The sequence below is a fragment of the Panthera uncia genome, chromosome C2 (genome assembly GCF_023721935.1).
Source record: "Panthera uncia isolate 11264 chromosome C2, Puncia_PCG_1.0, whole genome shotgun sequence".
Lineage (NCBI taxonomy): Eukaryota > Metazoa > Chordata > Mammalia > Carnivora > Felidae > Panthera > Panthera uncia.
Window position 1 is genome coordinate 1,864,485 of NC_064810.1, and position 19,404 is coordinate 1,883,888.

At 58.2% G+C, this 19,404-nt stretch overlaps 1 protein-coding gene across 11 annotated transcripts in view; it reads right to left on the reverse strand.

Annotated features, from left to right (window-relative positions):
- TRPM2 (transient receptor potential cation channel subfamily M member 2) overlaps positions 1-19,404 on the reverse strand; it is a 54,768-nt gene that overhangs the window by 7,247 nt on the left and 28,117 nt on the right. For 7 of the 11 annotated variants that reach the window (XM_049627731.1, XM_049627728.1, XM_049627730.1 and 4 more), the window contains exons 13-28: positions 17,496-17,633; positions 16,034-16,163; positions 15,701-15,846; positions 15,131-15,243; positions 14,049-14,262; positions 13,212-13,330; positions 12,569-12,701; positions 11,987-12,158; positions 7,002-7,185; positions 6,332-6,513; positions 5,964-6,096; positions 4,300-4,387; positions 2,362-2,449; positions 1,276-1,433; positions 462-538; positions 109-210 (exon numbers count right to left, since the gene is read on the reverse strand). In XM_049627731.1, the coding sequence (XP_049483688.1) occupies positions 109-210; positions 462-538; positions 1,276-1,433; positions 2,362-2,449; positions 4,300-4,387; positions 5,964-6,096; positions 6,332-6,513; positions 7,002-7,185; positions 11,987-12,158; positions 12,569-12,701; positions 13,212-13,330; positions 14,049-14,262; positions 15,131-15,243; positions 15,701-15,846; positions 16,034-16,163; positions 17,496-17,633 (2,177 nt within the window). Of the gene's footprint in view, positions 1-108; positions 211-461; positions 539-1,275; positions 1,486-2,024; positions 2,450-4,299; positions 4,388-5,963; positions 6,097-6,331; positions 6,514-7,001; positions 7,186-11,986; positions 12,159-12,568; positions 12,702-13,211; positions 13,331-14,048; positions 14,263-15,130; positions 15,244-15,700; positions 15,847-16,033; positions 16,164-17,495; positions 17,634-19,404 lie in introns of those variants that run through there. The other 4 variants (XM_049627732.1, XM_049627734.1, XM_049627733.1 and 1 more) reach the window with 4 other exon arrangements.

Sequence of the window (19,404 nt, forward strand, 5' to 3'; positions counted from 1 at the left end):
TTCACTTCCATCAGAAAGATGGCTAGTTTGCCAGGACAGGACGGCTGACCCCAGAAGCAAGCCCCACAAAGGCCCGGCTGACGCGGGATGGCGGGCGGCCGCACTCACAGAGGGAGCCCGTCCTGAACCACGTAGACCCCGTGGAAGCTCCGCCGGTCTATGGGTCCGTCCACGGCGTTGTAGCTGATCCCAGACAGAGGCTCCAGGGCGCTGGGAAAAGCGGAGAGGCCACGTCCCCGTAAGAGAGGGCAGTGACCAGGACTGTCAGAGAGCCCCGTGTCTCTGGCAGGTGCCCCCAGCCAGGTGTCTCACCCAGAATGTCCCAGCCCTTGGGGAGGACAGGGCACCCTGCCCAGGCAGGAGGCAGGCCCTCACCCTGAGCTCCTTCTGGCCGTCACCCCGGAGCGCCTGCTGGTCCCCCACCCTCCCTCCTGCCCAGGGCCAAGGATGTGCACACTCACTTTCCCACGGGGTCCACCAAGCCCCTGTCCTTCCTGTCGTCTGTGTAAAAGGGCGGGTCGTAGATGAGAAACGCCGTCTGCACAAAGACGCCGGTCCTGCCCTCAGACTGGCACCCCCGACCACGGCTAGGGCCCCCGCAGCCCTCAGACTGGCACCCCTGACCACGGCTAGGGCCCTGCGGCCAGGATGACCGACAGCAGCACCTCTTCCTCAAAGCGCTCATGCCATGGACCCCGAGACAGACCCCAAAGTGCACAGGGCAGCTCTGAGCTCAGGCAGGCTGAGCGTACCACCCCCAGGGACCCAGCCGAGGGGGCTGGAGACGGCACTGGTGGTCCAGGGGAGCCCCCAGGATGGGGCAGGGGTCTAGGCTGGACTCCAGAGGGACTCCAGCTGGCAGAGACTGGGGAGAAGGAATGGGGGCAACAGCCTGGAATGTTCTAGAAAGGCCAGAGGGAAAGCCCGTGGGGGCGGGGAGGGCACACAGATGCTGTTGCCCTTCCTCTTCCTCCCTCCTCGATGCTATCCCTCACCTGCACTCACAAAAGGGCCAGCGACCAGTCCTTGGGGATGCTGGGGTCTGGGATGAGTGAGGCCACTGGAGGTAACGGGGCAGTCACCTCCCTGTAGGGTCAGCAGCCCACTGGGCGCCCAGCTCCACTACCTCTAGCTGTGTGGTCCTGGTGACTCAGTTTCCCCCTCTGCCCAGCACGTCCCTGTGGGACTGCACAGGCTTGTCCACCCAGCGCCTGGCCGTGTCCAGAACACGGGGCACCTCTGGCCCGGTGGGAGAGCGCCAGGACCCGCACTCACCTCCCAGGGCACCTTCTCGTTGGGCACGGGGAAACGGGTGACGTGGGAGTTGGGGTACAGGAGGTGCCGGGCGTTCACGTGGTGGGTGTCGCCCACATCCTCCTCCTCCTGTCTGCCGTCCGGCTCGAGGTCCTGCCCCTCTGAGGCCTTCTGGGGTGCTGGGAACAGCCACAGGGAGCCGTGGGCAAAGCCGGGCCCCGGCTCAGGCACCTGGCCCACAGGACAGGGGCGTCCTCGATGGTTCTTTCCCCAGAACTGGGCCACCTCCGTCTCCCCGAGACCAGACTGAACACCACCAGCCCCGAAGGGGGGCTCCCCACTACGGCCCTGGGGGGGGCAGAGATCTGGGGTCGGGCAGTGTCCCCCCAGCCAGCACCTGCCTCCTTGTGTGGCTGCCCCAGAGTTCTCGGTAATTAGCTGGACTCACGGCCCTTACAGAAGCCCATCCGGCTAGGGAGGGCACATGTGCCCCCTCCGGGGTCAGCACCGCCCCAGGAGGGCCAGTCTTGCCCATTTCTTGGCTGGCTGCAAACTTAGAAATATGGACTTTGGGGGGGCACCTGGGTGGCTCAGTCAGTTGAGTGTCTGACTTCGGCTCAGGTCACGATCTCACAGTTCGTGGGATCAAGCCCCACGTTAGGCTCTGTGCTGACAGTGCGGAACCTGCTTGGGATTCTCTGTCCCTCTCTCTGGCCCTCCCCCTGCTCACCCCTTCTCTCTCTCTCTTTCTCTCTCTCTCTCTCTCTCTCTCTCTCTCTCAAAAATAAATAAACATAAAAAAAAAGACACACGGACTATAGTTTCTGCCACCCGGTCTGGGTCTTGGCCGCATCCTGGAGCGGCCCCTCCTGTATAGCATGATGCGCAGGCCCCCTCTCAAAGCCCCCCATCAGGTCCAGTCAGGGGCTCGGTTGTGCAGGGCCCCTGCTTCTGTGGGGCAGTCTACCCTCCCCCAGGCCCATCGGACCCAGGAGCAGCTCAGTCGGCCTACCCCCAGCCCCCGCCAGAATCCAGCCTGCTGCGTCTCCTCCCCACAGACCCCCAGACTCAAGCAGGTACCAGCTGCTGGCAGGGCCACACACTCACCCGGGGCGGGGATGCCCTCCTCTGAGCCGAAGCCACCGTCCCTCAGGGCCTTCACGACCCAGTGCAGCGCTCTGGACGTCTGGGCCACCTGGAAGGCACATCCCAAACAAGATTTGGTCCACGCCTGCCTCCGTACGGCACACCCAGCCCTCCACTGAACCGGTGAGAGCACTATGGGAAGGCTGCAGTGACCCACAGGCATCAGAGCCTGCCTTGCTTCCTTCGGTGTCACGGGCAGTGCCCACCCGTGAGACGCAATGGCCACTGGGACTGGACATGGCAGAGGCCGCTGAACCATCCTGAAGCCACAGCAAGACAAACCAGAGCCGCAGGAAGGTGGTGCGTGACCGCCCACCAAGGCTCCCCATGACTCTTGCTCCTCCCAGAGAAAAGAAACTCCTACAAGTCAAACATGTTCAACTACGGGAGATGGTGGGAGCCAGGGGACCAACGGGGCCAGGAGAACTCAGTTCAGCAGCAGCTGTACCCATTTGGGAGGGCGTCAGCAAGGCAGGGACCCACAGGGGAGAAGGCAGTCGGGGCAGACCCCCGTGTACAGCGGTCCCAGGGCAGGGGCTGGCACACGGTGGGCACCCCACCATCACAGGGCCGAGTGGCTTGCCCCACCTGACACAGCAGAGCTGGGAAGAGACAAGATTCCTGTGACAGCGTGTGGGGCTCAGGTGTTGCCTGCTGGGAGGCTGCTATGGGCAGCAGGGGTGCTCCTAAGAAAGCCCCCAGCAAGAGGGGCACAGAGGGGCAGGGACCCAACCTCCTCCCAGTCCACCCCTCTTATTCTGAAGGCCCGAGGCCTCCCTGACCACCAGCCCCTGCATCTGCCTTGATTGCTGCACTTACTAAACCATACTGTGACAATGGACATTTATGTCTGTGCCCCCCAGACTGCAAATCTCTGAGGGGGAGGCAATGCCTGTTTGCCTTGATGTTCCCCAGGCCAGCCCTGGATGTGGCATGGACGAGGGGCACAGGAAACATGAAATGACAGATGGATGGGTGGATGAATGGATGAAGAGAGGGAGGGAGGGAGGGGGAAGGAGGGAAGGGAGGAAGGAAGGAAGGAAGGAAAGAAGGAAGGAAGGAAAGATGGATGGGAGGAGGGAGGAGAGAAGAAAGGAAGGAAAGATGGGTGGATGGAAGGATGATGGATGGACAGATGGACGGATGGGTGAACAGATGTTCAAGCACCTGAGCCCAGCTGGCCTGCAAGGTTAACTCTCAGATGTGAGGCTGCTCAGGGCTGCCTGTCTCAGGTCCAGGACTTGGAGCCCAGCAGGCGTGGCCCGACTAGTGGGGGGACCATCAGTGGGCATTGATGGGGGACGAGTGGGGCGGAGGCTGTTCATCGACTGCCTGCTGCCTGTTGGCAATGTCCTCTGAGCTCCCCCTCGTGCAGAAGCATCAGAACCTTGACCCAACGTTCCAACCGTCTGGGGCTGGTCTGAGACGTCCACACGCTTTCTGATGTTACTCAGCCCAGTGCTCCACCCAGACGTTCAAACGCATCTTGCTGCCCTGGGGCCCTCCCTCCCCAACAGCATCCGCGGTTAGCCTGGGAAAGCAGCCGCGGGCGTTTGGAATTCCCACAGCTTCTGGATGTGGAGTCCTGCGGCCACGGTCACCTCGGAGGACAGCTCTGAGGAGGCCAGAGCTGGGGAGGAGAGCGGCTCCCTCGGAGCAGCCCATGGTGTAGACGCCCCACAGTGCAGGGTGGTGAAGCTCAGTGGGAAGTGTTTGGCAGAACGTTCTGGAGGGCAAAGAAGGCACCTCTTCCGGTTGGGAACGATGGCCCCAACATCCCCCAGCTCCTTCTCCTGGCCGTTTCCCCAGCGTGCTCATCCTCGAAGCCCCTGCACCAGAGCGGCGCCCCGGCCAGGCAGATCCATGACCCGGAAACAGAGGCGCTGACCTGGAACTCACCTGCTCCTCCAGGGAGGCCAGTCTCTGCTCCATGGAGCCTGAGCGCTTCAGACTTTCCATTTCCAGCAGGTCCACCATGGTGCTGACCCTGAAAGAACACCCAGCTGAGCCCAGCCGGGCCGGCCCCAGGGGCCTGGATGTCGAGGATACACGATGCTAGTCTGTAGGTGCGAGTCCCTACCTGACCCCTTAACTTCAGGCACCTTCTCCTGAATCTGAAAGTATTTATAACCCGTTTCTGTATAGAAGGAACACTGCCCACGGCCCCAAAGGGGAAGATCTTCCAGCAAGTGGACGCCCCCAGCTCACACAGCCACACTGCCAGCCGTGGGAGCATCGCTGGGAGTCACACAGGGATGAGCAGTCCTCCCTTTGATTTGCTGACAGGCCGCTAGACAGCCAAGTGCAAAGATCAAAGCTGCTTCTGGGCACCGATGGGTTCGGGGGATGGGCAGTGCCGCTGTTTGGAGAACGTCTGTCTGGGTTTGTCTTATTTTGCCACCACATGGGGGCGTCACCCAACTTTGGCTGCCAAGTGTATAGGCAAGGGATCTCGCGGCCGAACGCCACCCAGACTCTCCTGCCTGGCTGTGCCCGGCGTTTCCTACTTCTCCCCTCAAGGGCACCTTCAGAGAACCCTCGTAGTAACGAAGTCAGCAGCCCCTTCAGTGAGTGCTGAGCTGGGCCCGGGACCCGCTGTGAACAGTTCTCGGGGGGCGGAGGAGGGCGCAGTTTACTCCCCCCTTCACCACGTGTTCCCTAATCCCACAAAAGCCACGGAACCGCTTCCTGCCGTGTTCCCCAAGTCAGCCTGTGGATATGCTGTGTGGTTACTGGAGAGAAGGTGACGGAGTGGCTTTGGACCCCTGTGACTCAGTCCCCATGACAAGCTTGTCAGAGACCCCACCTCATCACCAACAAACTCCTACCCCCACCCCCTTTGTAGGTGCATGTGGGGGTCAGCTCAGCTCAGCTCCGGGCCTGTGGGGCCGCACAGGCCATGCTGCCTCCCTGGGCCTCGGAGCCCTCACCCGACCAGGGAGAGCAGGTAGGTGGCTGGTGCAGGGCAGCACGACCCCCTGTGTCTCCAGCCGAGACGCGCACCCGCTCTCCATGTGCCCTCCCTCCAGCACGCTCTGGAAGCCGCGCCAGGCGATGGCTGCCATCATTGGCTCCAGCCCACGGATGAGCTGAGAGACACCCAGCAAGGCAGGTGCACAGCTCTGAGGAGAGGGCGCTCGCCTGCCTGCAGGGAGCCCGCCCGCTGGCTGTCCCCCCACCCCCACCAGGCGGCAGGACACCCCTCTCCCTGCATGGCCAACGGGACTGCACCAGGGCCAGGAGCTGCCATAGCCACATGGCACGTGTCCCCTCCTCTCCTGGCCCAGGGAGAGACACAGGGCCAGCAGGACCAGCTCCCCCCACCCCTGCCTCCTAAGGAGGTCAAGGATCAGCCCTGCCCCCAGTGCTGGTGCAGCCTTCACCCTCCTCCCCACCCCACGCGATCCGTCCTTCCCAAGGGGGGAGCCACGGGTCAGCTGGAGGACACAAGCTTCCCGCCCCAGGAGCAGTGCCCGGGCCTCTCCCCCAGGTGGGCCGTGTCCCCGGTGCGACTTGGGGCGTGGGGGTTTCGCGCGCCCCTGGGCTGCCCCGGCCTCCTGTACTTATTGCCAATGTCTTGAATCTTCTGCTCCGGCCTCTGCTTCTGCTGGTACTGCTGGTTCTGCAGGTAGCTCTCTTTCAGGTAGATCTCCCAGGACAGAAGGGCGGCCTCCTCGTTCTTCTCCAGCTTGCTCTCTGCGGGCGCAGGGGGGCGGACAGAGGGGGCCTGAACGCCGCGTGCAGGGGACACGGGAGGCTCTGGCGGGGAGGGGCCCTGACCGGGAGGACCCCGCCCCACGCCCGTCCGAGGGTCTGCACGCCTGCTGAGCCAACAGGGTTCTAGAAGGAGCAGCCACGCTCACCCACCGGCCCCCCGACCGCACCCCAAGCCAGCGGAGCGCGCCCCCGGGGACGGCGCAGGCGGCCTTACTGAGCTGCTTGCGCCGCCTGGCGGGGATCTTCAGGACCACCCTCTTGATGAAGAGATGCAGGTGGCTGAGGAGGATGAAGGGGGGCGGCGCGGGGGGCCTGCCCTGGTACTCCTCTATCAGGTCGTGACGCTGGAACTTCCAGATCTGGTCCGTGTGCTCCTGGACCTGCTGGAATGTGTAGCTGGCGGGAGGCAAGGAGAGCGCGGGTTACAGGAGACCCGGCCAGCGCTGCGAGAAGGACCCGCCCACCGCGCTCTCCGGGGGCGAGAAGGACCCGCCCACCGCGCTCTCCGGGGGGCGAGAAGGACCCGCCCACCACGCTGCCCAGGGGCAGGAAGGACCCGCCCACCGCGCTCTCCGGGGGCGAAAAGGACCCGCCCACCACGCTCTCCGGGGGCGAGAAGGACCCGCCCACCGCGCTCTCCGGGGGCGAGAAGGACCCGCCCACCGCGGTCTCCGGGGGGCGAGAAGGACCCGCCCACCACGCTGCCCAGGGGCAGGAAGGACCCGCCCACCGCGCTCTCCGGGGGCGAAAAGGACCCGCCCACCGCGCTCTCCGGGGGGCGAGAAGGACCCGCCCACCACGCTGCCCAGGGGCAGGAAGGACCCGCCCACCGCGCTCTCCGGGGGCGAGAAGGACCCGCCCACCGCGCTGCCCGGGGCCCTCACTTGAACATGGCGATGAGGAGGTTCAGCAGCAGGATGTTGGTGAAGAGCAGGTACAGGCAGAGCAGGATGACCGTCAGCCACTCGGGGAAGGCAGGCTCGTGCCGGACGGCATCGCTCTCCGGGCACTTGGGCTTGTAGGGATCTGTGCCGTTGGGGCTGCACTGGTCCAGGCTGAAGTTCACACCTGGGGTGGGGGGGGGACGCAGGGAACAAAGGCAGTCGCCAGAGTCCCTCGGCAATGGGCGTCCTCAAGGCCTGGACACCTGCACAACGGGGTGACCTCAGCTGTCAGCTCAGGTCCAGAGAGAGGCGTCTGTCTACCCCCGAGCGTCCTCCGCGGGCGAGGGAAGTGAGGAGCCAGACCTGTACTCCTGCCCCGGGCACATACGCCCACCCAGCACCCAGCTGTCCCCTTCAGGCCACTTCCTGGGCCCGGGCAGGGCAGGGCCCCGCACCAGGAAGGGGGAGGGGCTGTCACCACTGAGACACAGCCCCCCACCACAGGGAGCCCACTGCCGTGGACAGAATTCAAGCGGAGTAAATGAACAACTCTCAGGAAAAGAAGGGAGGCAGGGGAAAGGAAAATTGCGGCACAGTAATGTACCCATACCCAACAGGTGATTACAAACAGAAATGCAGCCCCACGTTTGTAGAAAAGTGAAGGGCATATTCAACAAAACATGTCCAGCTTGTACGTTAAAGAAAAACAAACCCTCCAAGGGGCACCTGGGTGGTTCAGCTGGTTAAGCATCCAACTCTTGATTTTGGCTCAGGCCATGATCTCAGGGTTGTGGGATCAAGCCCCACGTCGGGCTCTGCACTGACAGCGTGGAGCCTCCTTGGGATGCTCTCTCTCTCTCCCCCTCTCTGCCCCTCCCTGCCTCAAAATAAATAAACTTAAAAAAAAAAAAAAACTCTCACGAAACACACTAAGTGGCAGTTATTAATTGTGGTTAACACCCAGAAGTGGGATTATGGACATTATTCTTCATACTTACTTGGATTTAAAATTGTCAACAATGAGCATGTACTAATTTTTTAAAACTGCAAGTCAGTATCCTGCTGCCCCGCGCCCAGTTGTCGGTCCCCCTACAAGAAGGTGCTATGACAAAGAAGAAAGAGGGGTGCCTGGGTGGCTCAGTCGTAAAATGTCCAACTTTGGCTCAGGTCATGGTTTCACAGTTCATGAGTTCGAGCCCCGTGCCCAGCTCTGTGCTGACAGCTCAGAGCCTGGATTCAGATTGTGTCTCCCTCTCTCTCTGCCCCTCCCCTGCTCTCTCCCTCTCTCTCTCTCTCTCTCTCTCTCTCTCTCTCTCAAAAATAAATAAAAACATTTAAAAACGTTTTTAAAAAAGAAGAGCTCAAATCAATAACATAATCTACCACTTTTTGAAAGAGAGAGAGAGTTCAAGCAAGGGAGGGGCAGAGAGAGAGGAAGAGAGAGAATCCCAAGCAGGCTCCACCCTATCAGCACGGAGCCCGACACAGGGCTTGATCTCATGAACCATGAGATCATGACCTGAGCCAAAATCAAGAGTCGGCCACTTAACCGACTCAGCCACCCAGGCACCCCAGTAATACAACCTTCCACTTTAGCAAACTAAGACAAAAGAAAAGCAGACTGAACCCAGAGCAAGCAGAAGGAAGGAAATAATAAAGATCAGAATGCAAATAAGTGAAATGGAGAATACAAAAGCAATAAAGGAAATCAATAAAACCAAAATCTGGTTCTTGGAAAAGACCAACAAAATTACAGCCTTTTACCTAGACTGATCAAGGGGGAAAAAAGGTTCAAATTGCTAAAGTCATAAACGGAAGAGAGAACATCACCACCAACCCTACAGAAATAAAAAGAACTGTAAGGAAATACTACAAAATTGTGTGCTAACAAAGTAAATGGTGTAGAAAAAATGGACAAAAAGTCCTAGAAAGAGGCAAGGCACCACAGGGGACTGAGGAAGAAATGGGAAGTCCAGACAGACCTGGAACAAGGAAAGAGACAGAAGTAATAATTTCAGAACTTCACACGAAGAAAAGTTCAGGCCCAGGTGGCTTCACTCGTGAATTCTCCTGAACGTTTGAAGAATTAAAACCAATCCTTCACAAAGTGTTCCAAAATAGTGAGAGGAGGAAACACTGCTAACTCGTGCTAGGAGGCCAGTGTCACCCTGATCCCAACACCAGACAAAAACATTACGAGAAACGAAACCACAGACCAATGCCCTTTATGAACATAGATGCAAACATCCTCCACAAAACGCTGGCAAACTGAATCCAGCATCACATAAAGAGGGTTACACACCGTGACCGAGTGAGGTCTGTCCCAGGAGGGCAGAACCGGTTTCACATCTGAAAATCAGTTAATGAACACACCGTGTTAGTAGCATAAAGAACAAAAAATCATGCAGACATTTCAACAGGTGCAGGAAAAGCGTTTGACAGAATCGTGCCCGCTTTTATAATAAGAGCAATCAAGACACTAGGGGTGGGAGGGAGCTTCTTCACCCGGATGAAGGACGTTTACAAAAACCCGCAGCAAACTTCGTACTTAATAGTGAGACTGAAAAAAACTCCCGCCTCTAAGATCAGGCACCACAAAGAGATGTTTGTTCTGGATACTTCTATTCAATGTTGTACCAGAGGTTCTAGCCAGGATAATTCAGCAAGAACAAGTAAAAGGTATCAGATGGGAAAGAACAAGTGAAAATATCTCTATTTGCAGAAGACACGATCTCCTGTACAGCAAATCCCGGGGAATCCACTAAAAACTGGTAGCGCTATAAAGAACCTCAGCAAGATCGACATGTAAATACAGTGTATTTTAAAAAATTTTAAATGTTTATTTATTTTTTTTTTTGAGAGAGAGAGAGAGAGACAGAGCATAAGCGGGGGAGGGACAGAGAGAGAGGGAGACACAGAATCCAAAGCAGCTCCTGGCTCTGAGCTGTCAGCACGGAGCCCGACGCGGGGCTCGAACTCACAAACTGCAAGATCATGACCCTGAGCCACCCAGGCACCCCACATACAGCGCATTTCTATACATTAGCAACAGACAATCCAAAAATAAAATGAATAAAGCAATTCTCTTTACAACAATATGAAAAAGAGTAAAACACTTAGGAATAAACTTAACAAAAGAAGCGTAACTTAGACCCGGGAAATTACAAAATTTTGTTGAAGGAAGTTAAAGATCTAAATAAGCAGAAAGACATCCCACGTTCACCGTCAAAGTTCTAGATGCTTTTTGGAGAAATTGAGAGGTTGATCCAAAAATGTGTGTGGACCCAAGGGACCTGGAGGCCAAAGCAATCTTGAAAAAGGAGAGCAAAGTTGAAGGCCTGAAGCGTCCTAATCGTAAAACTTACTACAAAGTGACACTCACCAGGCTGTGTGGTGTTGGCCCAAGGGCAGACACACAGATCAATGGAACAGAATGGAGAGTTTGTAGATAAACCCTTTCATTAATGGTCCATTGGTTTTTGACAAGGGGCCAAGACAATTCAATGGGGATTTCAACAAACTGGGTATTTGCATGCAGAAGAGTGACCCCTGCCTCACACTGTTTACAATGTTAACGTAAATAGCTCAAAGGCCAAAAGTAAGAAGTTATTCTAACTTCTAGAATAACAACACAGACATAAATGGTCACGATCTTGGGTCAGGCAGTGGGTTCTGAGATACGACAGCAAAAGCCCAAGTGACCAGAGCGACTGGGGGGGTAGACTTCGCCAAAATTAAAACCTGGTGCTTCAAAGGACACCATCCAGAAAGGGACAAGACAGCCTGCAGCATGGCGGAACATATTTGCAAGTCAGAAGCACGAGAAGGGACTGGCGTCCGTGTAACTCAGGAAGAAAGAAAAATAACCCACTTGAAAAATGGGCCGATAGGAGCAGATGTTTCTCCAAAGAAGGCACGTGAACAGCTCTGTGAACACACGAGCACATTTGCCATCAAGGAAATGAGACGCGTCTCGTGCCCACTGGGATGGCCAGAAGCAAGAAAGACAACAGTGACAAGCCCGCTCGAATCTGGAGGGCTGGGCCCTGTATTGTTGCGGTGGGGACGTGAAACATGGTGCAGCTGCTGTAGAAAATAGTGTGGCCGTTTGTCAAACTGCTAAAGACAGCACACAACCCAGCAGGCATACATTCCACTGCCTGACCTTCATCCAAGCGGGAGGGAAACACGTCCACACAGACACATAATTGGAAACATCACTGTTATAACCATTCCGAGCAATGTTATACATAACAGCCAGAAGGCAGAAACAACTCAGGAGCTCACCGATTTACAAATGCAGAAACAAAATGTGGCCTGTCCGTGCAATGGAACATTGTTTAACAACAGCAAAGGGGGACTAAATGCTGACGCAGGCTACAATGTGGCTGAGTCTTGAAAACGTCATGCTAAGAGAGAGCAAGACACAAAGATCATCCAGTTCATACGAGATGTCCAGCAGAGGCAGACTGTATAGAGGGAAGGCAGATTAGAGGTCGCCAACGGCTGGGGGCACGGGGAGTGACTGCTAAGGGGGGTGGGTGTCTTTGGTGGGTGATGCAAATGTTCTAAAATTCGATTCCGTAAGTACAGTGAAAACCACTGAAGCACACACCTCAAACAGGTGAGCTTTTCCTATTAGGTGTTCTATCTCGATGAAGCCGAAAAGAAAAAACTCAGCGTACAGAAAGGATTCTCTCCGTCTAGAGGAGGAGGAGGAGGGACAGGGTGGCATGTGGTGTGGGGGAGGGGTGTCAGAGCCCCAGGCCGCACCCTCGGCCCACCCCAGATCTCAGCCACGGCCCAGGCTCCCCCCCCCCCGCTGATGCCAACCCCCCCCCCCAACCGCAACTAAGCATCACGTGCACTGGGTCTCCTGCCACACGGGCACCCGGGGAGCCACCCCACTCCCCGCCCCTCACCTCCCGGCCCTCAGGGAGCTTTCCAGGCACCCCTGCTGGAGCCGTCAGGGACCCGTGTCCTACCGTCGATATAGGCCGGCATCTGGCCGAAGATGGTGAGGTACGACTGGTAGACGACCCCCCGGAAGATCCAGTCCACCCGGCTCTCGTTGTGGATGAGGATGGCCTGCTTGGCCACCCCGAAAGACACCACCCACACCGCCAACAGGAAGAGGAAGAAGAAGACGTCCTTCATCTGCAGAGACAGGGTGGCACCAGCTGCAGCCGCGCACCCACACGCTCCCGCTGCCCCCCATACTCGGGCTGTGTGCTCTGCGGTGGTGGGAGGAGCTGCTGTCACCCTGGACAGGGACACTTGGGGCCACAGCCCTGGCCTGCCCGCACATCCTAATAGGGTGCTGGGCATGATGTGTAGGAGGGGCTGGGTATGACTGTGACCCATGGAGGGAGTGAGAGGAGCTGTAACAGGGATCGGGAATGAGCTGTGGAGATCAGGGGAGGCTGTCTGGAAGAGGGGACATACAGGCAAAGACCTGCGATGGGCAGGCTGGGGTTGGGAGCCCAAAGGCAAAGCAGGGACGCGCTTTGCTCGAGCCCTGGAGCACCTCGCTTGCAACTGGCGTCCGGACCCCCTGATCCCCTTACCATCCGCTTCACGATGATGATCTTGGGCCCCAGTGTCTTACTGATGGTGAAAATGTGCATCAGCCGGAGGCAGAACATGATGAAGTCCAGAGAGAGGATGATGCGCCCGGGGTACAGCAACGCTGGTATGAGCCTGGCCCCCAGGCAGAATCAAGGACCCGTGAGCTCACCGCTCCCAGAGCCCGTCCCCAGCTGCCCGCTCACCTGACCAAGCCCACGTGTGCTCTGGAGGCCCCCGGACCCCAGAGAACTAAAAACAGGGTGTGAGCTCATGAAGCAGTGCCTCCAGGGAGGTGTTATCCAGAAAGGTCCAGAAGCCCAGCCTTGGGCAGGGGAGGTGGGCCGTGCGGGCCTCTTGGGAAGCAGCAGGGCTGGGCTGGTCCCTCTTGCCTCATGGAGAGAGGGACTGAGGCAGGGACACCCGTGGCCCTAATGGGCAGGGGAGTGGGCGGGGCCCCAGCAGGAGGCGGAGTCACTGGGCTGCAGGTGCGCAGCCCTCTGAGGGGGCGGGAGCTCTGGCAACTTCCCCTTTGCTCAGGGCAGATTTTGTCCCCCAGACAGACAGCAGACATGGCCAGAGGGGACGTGAGCCCGCCGGGCTGCAGCCGCAGACGGGAAGCCGCAGAGAAGACAGGCCGCTCACCTGCAGGTCAGTCCTGCTATGAACAGCAAGATGGCACCGATGTCCAGTTTATTCCAGAAGTCACTGAAGTACAGGAGGGCCATCTTCATCAGCCCGAACTCGTCAGGGTCATAGAAGAGCTGCGAGAGGACGAGGTTAGGGGTCTGGCTATCTTCACCCACCTCACCAGCAGCAATGAAAACACTCCCTCCTTCCCGGAGAGTGAGGCTAGCCAGGAAGGGGACAGATTCCCACCGTCCCCTGGGTCGAGGTACCCTGGGTCGAGGTACCCTGGGTCGAGGAAGAGTGGGAGAGGAGCCCAGGCAGAGGTGTCGCCAGGCGGCCCTGAGCCCACCGTCCGACCCACCGCAGCCCTGCTCAGTCCACAAATGTGTGTGGCAGGGACAACCCCCTCCTGTCTGTGTGAGCCAGCTTCCCACAGGACCCCTGTCCACCTGCTTCCGCAGAAGACCCAGAGAAGCAGGACCACGGCAGCCCCGGTCCCCGGCAGCTGGGTGGGTGGGGCAGAAGGCCCCCCTCGGGGAGGAGGGCACACCCACCCTCCGATCTGGGGCTTTGCCCCCTGGGAGCGGGTCGGACTCCAGGAGGCGGCACAGCCAGAGGGGAAGCCAGCTGGACAGCGCCGCCTCCCACACTTGCCTCCCGGGGAACTCTGATGCCACCCCGGACCCTGACTGCAGCGTCTAGGTGCCCGGTTAGCCCGCCGTGGGCCTACGGAGAAGGTGAGCCAGCCGCGGGTTCCAGTGCCGGGGGACTCGGGTGGGGATAGGGACCAGTGGACAGGCCACGGGGGCTGGGGACCCAAGGGAAGCGGGGAAGGGGGCTGGGCGGGCACACCTGCCGCAGCTCCTCGCACACAAGGGAGAAGAGCCAGAAGTAAATGAGGTACTCGCAGCACGAGGGTGTGGGCTGGAAGTCCACCATGAGCACGTAGGCGAACAGGCAGAGGAAGGCAAAGTAGGACAGGATGTTGAGGTGGAAGATGACCACGGGGGCATTGAAGAAGGCTCGGACCCGGGGCAGACCCGGCCCGGCCTGCAGCCTCCTCTCCCTGCAGGGCAGATGCAGACGGGAGGGGGGTGGGCTGTGAGGGGCCTGGGGCCCAAAGGACCTCTGCCTCCCCTAAGGAGCAGGGCCGCCGTGCCGGTGTGTTCCTGTCACACGGCAGAGACGGGCCTGGGCACAGCGGGCATCCATGCAGCCCACAGACTCTCCACACACAGCCACATGGGGGCTCCACCACAAGGCCCCGCACGGGGAGGGCCCTGAGAGCACCTGTCTCTGGTTCCACCAGGACTGAAAATGAATATTGGGCCCAGGGATGCTCAGTGCAGAGCCAGTGCTCAGGGCATGGGGAGCTCAGGGCAGGATGGGTGCTCAGTGCAGGGGGTTGCTCAGGGCATGGGGGAGCTCAGTGCAGGGAGGTGCTCAGGGCAGGGAGGGTGCTCAGGACAGGGGGAGTGTTCAGTGCAGGTGAGGTGCTCAGTGCAGGGTGGAGCTCAGGGCAGGGGCCAGCTCAGTGCCGGGGTGTGCTCGGTGCAGAGGGGGTGCTCATGGCAGGTGGTGCTTAGGGCAGGGGTGCTTAGGGCAGGGGTGCTCAGTGCAGACAGGGTGCTCAGGGCTGTGGTGTGCTCCGTGCAGGGGGTTGCTCAGGGCAGGGAGTGTGCTCAGGGCAGGGCCAGCACTCAGTGCAAAGAGGTGCTCAGGGCAGGGCCAGTGCTTAGCCCATTTTTGGTGCTTGGCATGGTAGGTGTTCAGCACACAGAGAGACCCCTCCCCCCTTGCCTCCTGCCTGCATGCCTCTCTATCACCATAGGACCTGGTGGCAGCCACCAAGACAGGTGTGACCTGCCCCCAGCAAGCACATTTGGGAAGGAAGGGCCGTCCCTCCCCCCGCAGCCCAGCGGCCAGGCTGGCACCTGAAGGAGATGAGGCCGGTATAGAGCAACGGGAAGGCCAGCATACACGCGATCACCCGCCAGAGCCCGTTGTCCACGCAGAGCTGGCCCCACCACACCTTGGTTAGAAAGGCCTGTGGACAGAGGAGGCAGCTTCAGGCCGGTGGGCACCCCCCGTGCCCCAGCCCTGAGGGTGAACAATGTGTCTGCTCGGCGCCACACGCCCACATGCCCCAAACACAGCACTCGGAGCCCCCAGCCACGCAGCGTGGTGGGCAGCACGGGACAGGCCCCGTCATCTTCCGGCAGAGGAAGAGGCTCGGGTGGGCAGGGCCGGGCCAGTCTTTCCCGGAGGTAAGGGCTGGGGCCGCGCGGAGGACTGTAGGCTCCCAGGTAGGGGACCCCCCCCAGGGGGTCTCTTTTAGCACCAGTTTGCTGACTTGCAAAGGGAGTGGAGAGGGTGTGTCGGCCCGCAGCACAGGACCAAGGCCCAGGCCTGTCCCCGGGTCCCCACAGCACAGGGACCCGTGTGCACCCACACCGGCAGCACCACGGACAGCTCCTCCTGGAAGCAAGCCTGCAGCACGTCACCTGGACGCCTCCGTGAGACACGAACTTCATGTCCTTGGCCTCCAGGGCTAGCTGCAGGCAGGTGGTCTTGCCCCAGGCCTCCGACACGCGGGTGAGCAGCTTCTGAGCTCGGTCCTCGTCCTTCCGGTGGCACTCGGTGAACACCCCTGGGACGAGGAAGATCGTGTCATGGCAGCAGGGTCCTAGTCCCTGACGCCGGGGCACAGCGTCAGGGAGCAGCCCCAGCCGATGAGACGGTCTGGACAGAACTGGGCGTGGAGGCCAGGGACGAGGATCCTGGGGTGACATGTGAGGAGGGGAGCCGTGGCCCAAGGCCGCCACCTGTGGACTCACCAATGGCTCTGTGTTCATACTCGTCAGCGAGCGCCAGCATCTCCTCCAAGCTGTCCGTGTCCTCCTCCTCCTTAGACAGCTCCTTCAGGATCTTGCTGCAGGCCAAGGCCGCGGCAATGCAGTCCTGGCTCTGGGCACCAGGGAGGCCACAGTGAGAACCTGGGTGGTCCAGCCCGGGAACCCCAGACACGCTGCCCAGGGGTGATGAGAACAGAGGCCCCGCGACACATGGGCCACTAGCTGATTACTTGTGCTCCTGTCTGTATCACTTGGGTCACCCCAGATCTAGAGGTGAGCCTTAGCTGGTGGCCCAGGCTCCCGCACTGGCCAGTGGGAGCGGTCTGCTCACCCACCCGGAGCACGGACCTGATCAGGCATGAGTCTCAGCGCTCCCTGGGCATCTGGTCAACCCCCGGCATGGGGCTGAAGGGCAGAAATGGGACCAGGTCCACGCAAGACCCCACAAGGCTCTGGGCGCCCTGCCTCAGCGGCACCAGGGATGTTAAGAAAATCTCAAGGAAAGCTCTCAAAGCACTGCCTGGTCAGAAGGCAGCACTGGCCCAGGACGAGGGGCCGGTGGCAGAGCCTGGAAATCTCTGGGCCTCCCATCCACTTTGCCCCACAGAGCACGCCTGAGGCCACGGTCAGGCCCAGCTCCACCACGGACCCACCACACACTTTGGGAGAGGGCAAAACCCCCAGAACCACAGACCAGGTAGGAAGCCACCTATGCCACTCTGCTGGTGTCACTGGGGAGGGGACCGGTTCCACAAGAGCAATTTGGAAAGGCCAACACTGAGAGGTAGGGGACCTCTCTGAGAAAAAATGACACTTTGTTTTAAGAAGAGAATCTGCTTGAAGTAAAGGAGAACCACGTGTGAGAGACTTGGGTCCACAACACTTGGCTTCAGGCCCCACCTGGCATGTCCTCCGTCATGACCACCAAGCTGCCCACGGGCCCAGTGGCAAGGGAGCTGCTGACCGATGTTCTCAGGTGGCTCGGAAAGGGGCTCTTCCCCCATCTAAGTACCAGACTGTCTCTGTTGAGACCCCTAACGGTCAGTGGAAAGAGATGTAGTGCCGCCGGGGACGTAACTTGCCTCCAGACTGTCTAGTGAACAGGACGGCCACAGCACAGGTGCCGACCCACCGGAACCCCCCGTGTGGGCCATGGAGGGCGGCTCCTCCCAGCTGTGTGTGCCCCCTGAGCTCAGCCCCTGGACAGAATGGCAGGAGGCAGCACAGCTTCTTAAAATTCTTTCCTTGCCTGAGCCAAATTCTCTGTTCTCCACCACTGGGCACCCTGGGTCTCTTCTGGGGTCATGGACGCCCACCGCCCTCCCTCCAAGGCCACGTGCTCCTCCACCTGCTGTCGGCACTGGCTTTCTGGCCACACTCCCTGGCTGAAGCCCCGTCACTAGTCCACGTGTAGCCGTGTGTGCTGAGAAACAGGTCTGGTTACCTGTGCCCAGATGATTTCTGCCAGCTCCCGACGGTTCTGGATGATGGCCCAAATGAGAAGATCACGGACTGGGTCCATGGTGAAGGCCACGTGGCCTGGTGAACGCTTGTAGAGGGACCGGAGACTCACTCCCTGCACCTGGTGAGCAGTGGACATTCAGAACCTCTCCTAGGTCCCCACTAGCTTCAGCATCCCTGGGTGTGCCTGCTGAGCATGCAGGTCCTGAGCCCAGCTCCACACCTTTCTGGAACCACTGTTCCTGGAGGGTGAGCCCTACAACCTGCATCTTCAGCAACACTTTAGATCAATCTCGTGTACACTGGAGTTTTAAGACCATCACTCTGGAGACATGTGGAAACACTCAGAAAGTGGAAAACCCAGCTAACTCCTTTGCCAACAATTGTAGCCTCACGTTACACACCAGGAACTTCTAGTCTCCTTCATCTTAGCTGACGGCATCCAGCCTTTTTCTGTGAGGTAAACTTCCAACACAGAGTCTGTTATAGATTCGTGGCAGTGAGCTCCTCAAGGGAACCTACAGTGTCGCCTGCAGAGAAGACCAACAAGGAATTGTTGCTGAACAAGACAAGGATTACTTGTGAGCAGGAGGGCACCTCGCCCCCAGACACACTCAATTTACACAGTCACATGGGAATCCAGCTTCCTGGCTGATCAGTAAGTAAACATCTACTCAGATGGTCTGGAAATAATTACCAGAGGTGAGAACAACTTCCCACATCAAGCACAAAATTCCACTTCCTTCAAGTCATTTTGTACATTTCCTAAAAGCTTATCTTTATATTTTTAAAAACTTAATCGACAAATTAAGTTATAGACACAGTTAACTGTAAGCTTCCACTTTAGACCTTCTTAAAGGGCATCTTAAATATGCTGGAATTAATTAAGAAATGCAGAACTGTGAATATACAAAACCAAGCCACAGCCACGTCTTTCTCCAGAGTCAGGCATAGCCTACCTGGGACGATGGATGAATTTGAAAACTCAAGGAAGCGGGTAATTTTCTAGCAGAAGAGAAAAACCCAAATCTAATCTTAGAACACATAGAAAAGCTCAACAGATCAATTATCAGAAAAGTAACTGAGAAAATCCTCAGAGCTACTACTGAAAAAGGCACTGAGCCCTGATGGACTCATAGGAGAGCCTGCTGATCTGTAAGAACAGGGAGTTCCAGCCACATAAACTGTTCCAGAGCAAAGAAATGAGGAAGATTTCCCAATGGTTTTCACAAGGACAACATCAAGCTGATACCAGAACCTGACAAAGACAGCCCCCAAAATAAAACCACAATCAAAGCTTCAAACATTCTGATGCAAAAACCATGAAAATATCAGCAACATAATCCAGTATCATAGTAAACACATGTTACAATGCAATCAAGTTGAGATCAAAATAGGATTAAAAATGTTTTGGTAACAGAGCGCCTGGGTGGCTCAGTTGGTTAAGTGTCTGACTTTGGCTCAAGTAATGCTCTCACGGTGTATGGGTTTGAGGCCTGCGTCGGGCTCCATGCTGACAGCTCCGAGCCTGGCGCCTGCTTAAGATCCTCTGTCCCCCTCTCTCTCTGCCCCTCCCCTGCTCATGCACTCTCTCTCTCTCTCAAAAAGAAACATTAAAAAGCTTAAAGCACTGGGAGACGGATACTTGCTAACATAAATTCAGAAGCCAGTCTCGCACTTAACACAGAGATGAGTCAAGATTCCCATCAAACACGGACGGAGACTAGAAAACAATCTCTCCCGTGCTCCTGTGTGGCAGTGCACATGCTGGGCACCTCACAGCAATATGGCGGAATCTTGCTGACCTGACCACATGAAAATCCAATTTCACCTGGTGGCCAGGACTGGGGGTACAAGGCACGAAGGAGATCATTTTCCCTGCATAACCTTTT